This window comes from Micromys minutus (genome assembly GCF_963924665.1).
Source record: "Micromys minutus genome assembly, chromosome: 19".
In the NCBI taxonomy this organism is placed as follows: Eukaryota; Metazoa; Chordata; class Mammalia; order Rodentia; family Muridae; genus Micromys; species Micromys minutus.
Window position 1 is genome coordinate 23358669 of NC_137954.1, and position 1503 is coordinate 23360171.

The 1503-nt window shown below is 46.0% G+C and overlaps 1 protein-coding gene across 1 annotated transcript; it reads right to left on the bottom strand.

Moving 5' to 3' along the window:
* Nucleotides 1-445: 445 nt before the first annotated feature.
* Nucleotides 446-810, bottom strand: TNP1 (transition protein 1; the record flags this gene model as incomplete). The annotated part of the gene is made up of 2 exons (XM_080933343.1): nt 446-474; nt 672-810. 2 exons carry the CDS (start codon nt 808-810, stop codon nt 446-448), a joined length of 168 nt encoding a protein of 55 aa, XP_080789469.1.
* Between the last annotated feature and the right edge of the window lie 693 nt (nt 811-1503).

The following is a 1503-nucleotide window of genomic DNA, read 5'->3' on the forward strand; positions in this document are numbered from 1 at the left end:
ATCAGAAGTTGACTTTTAGCATACAGGATATTTCACTAAGCAACCAACCAGATCCAGAACACTTGCTTTCTGGAGGACCACATTCTGGCTAGGCAGAGTTGGAACCTACTTCAAGGTGTAATTCAAGTTGAACCAGAGGGATGGTCATAAAGGTTTATACTTTCAACCACTGTTGAAAGTTCAGAAACCCAAATATTTTCTATAAAAAAAAAATCAAAGAACATTTCAGTTTTCACAATTTTATTTGTTTTTCAAATGTTTGAGATGTTGGGGGAGAAACAGCCAACATATACATTCTGAATTCCATCACGACTGGCATTTTACCCACTGATAGGATCTTTCTCTGGCTTTGGTCTAACTTCACATCTCTTTGGCAGTTCCCCTCTGATGTCCTCATGTTGCTGCCCGGTGTTTGAAGGCCACCAGGGCAGAGCTCATTGCCGCATTACAAATGGGAGCGGTAATTGCGACTTGCTGTGGGGAGAGACAGATTTACAACAAGGACACCCATTAGAACACAACCAGCAGAATCCTTCTCCCTAAGAATTCAGCCACCAGAACGCCGACATCTCAGGCTGAGATCGCTGGTTACTACGGAGGTCTGCCTCCATGAATGTGGCTGAGAGGACACTTCCCCGGATCTGACTGCTTCCCGCTCACCTCGCACTTACCATCATCGCCCCGTTTCCTACTCTTCAGGCCGCTCCTCCGGTATTTTCTCTTGCTTCCACCTCTCTTGACGCCCTTGTGAGGAGCTCGGTTCTTGCCTCTCCTCATGCCATGAGTCTTTAGCTTGCGGCTGGTCGACATTGTAAATTCTGCCAAAATGAGGGGCTTTGCAAGGCCGGCAGGGCCGGGAGTCCATGTCCGTGTATTTAAGGCCTTAGCCATTGTGATGGAAAAGGGGCGTGGCTTAGCAGCTGGGTGAGGCTCTCTTGTGATGTTATTAGCCTTTGCTACACCTTGGCGGTACATGAGAAATAAGGAAGAAGTCTCTTCAGTGCTGGTTTGGTCCCCATTTTAGGTTAAAGAAGGCTTTGCAGACAGGTATTAAATATCTCACTCCCATTCCTGTACTAGGCCTTCAAAGGGCTTTACCAATGGCCATTAAAGTATTTTTCTTGCCTGTAGAAAACTTAAAAGTCACTGAATGTGGGTATTTGTGTGTGTGCATGCGTAAGTCTCAACAGTATCCCCAGGAAGCAAGTATTTCCATAAGCACTTGAGTCTAGGAGAGCTCCTTCAAAAATAGGAAGCTAACTTCCCAATCTTTACATGTCTGATACTAGGTTCAGGGCTAAGTTTTGGTTTGTCTCATGTGTTTTGGGATCTTTGTCAATATTCCTGGCTTCTACTGCTTCTACTGTAGAGGCAGAACCCTGTCAGACTAGGGATTTGTCTAAAGACAGTCTGGAGACAGAAATCCTGTGTGTGTAGCCAACTTGGATGGAGCTTTGGGACTCAGAGGAGAGTTGGGAAGGGTTGTGGGCCCTGAAGGAGACA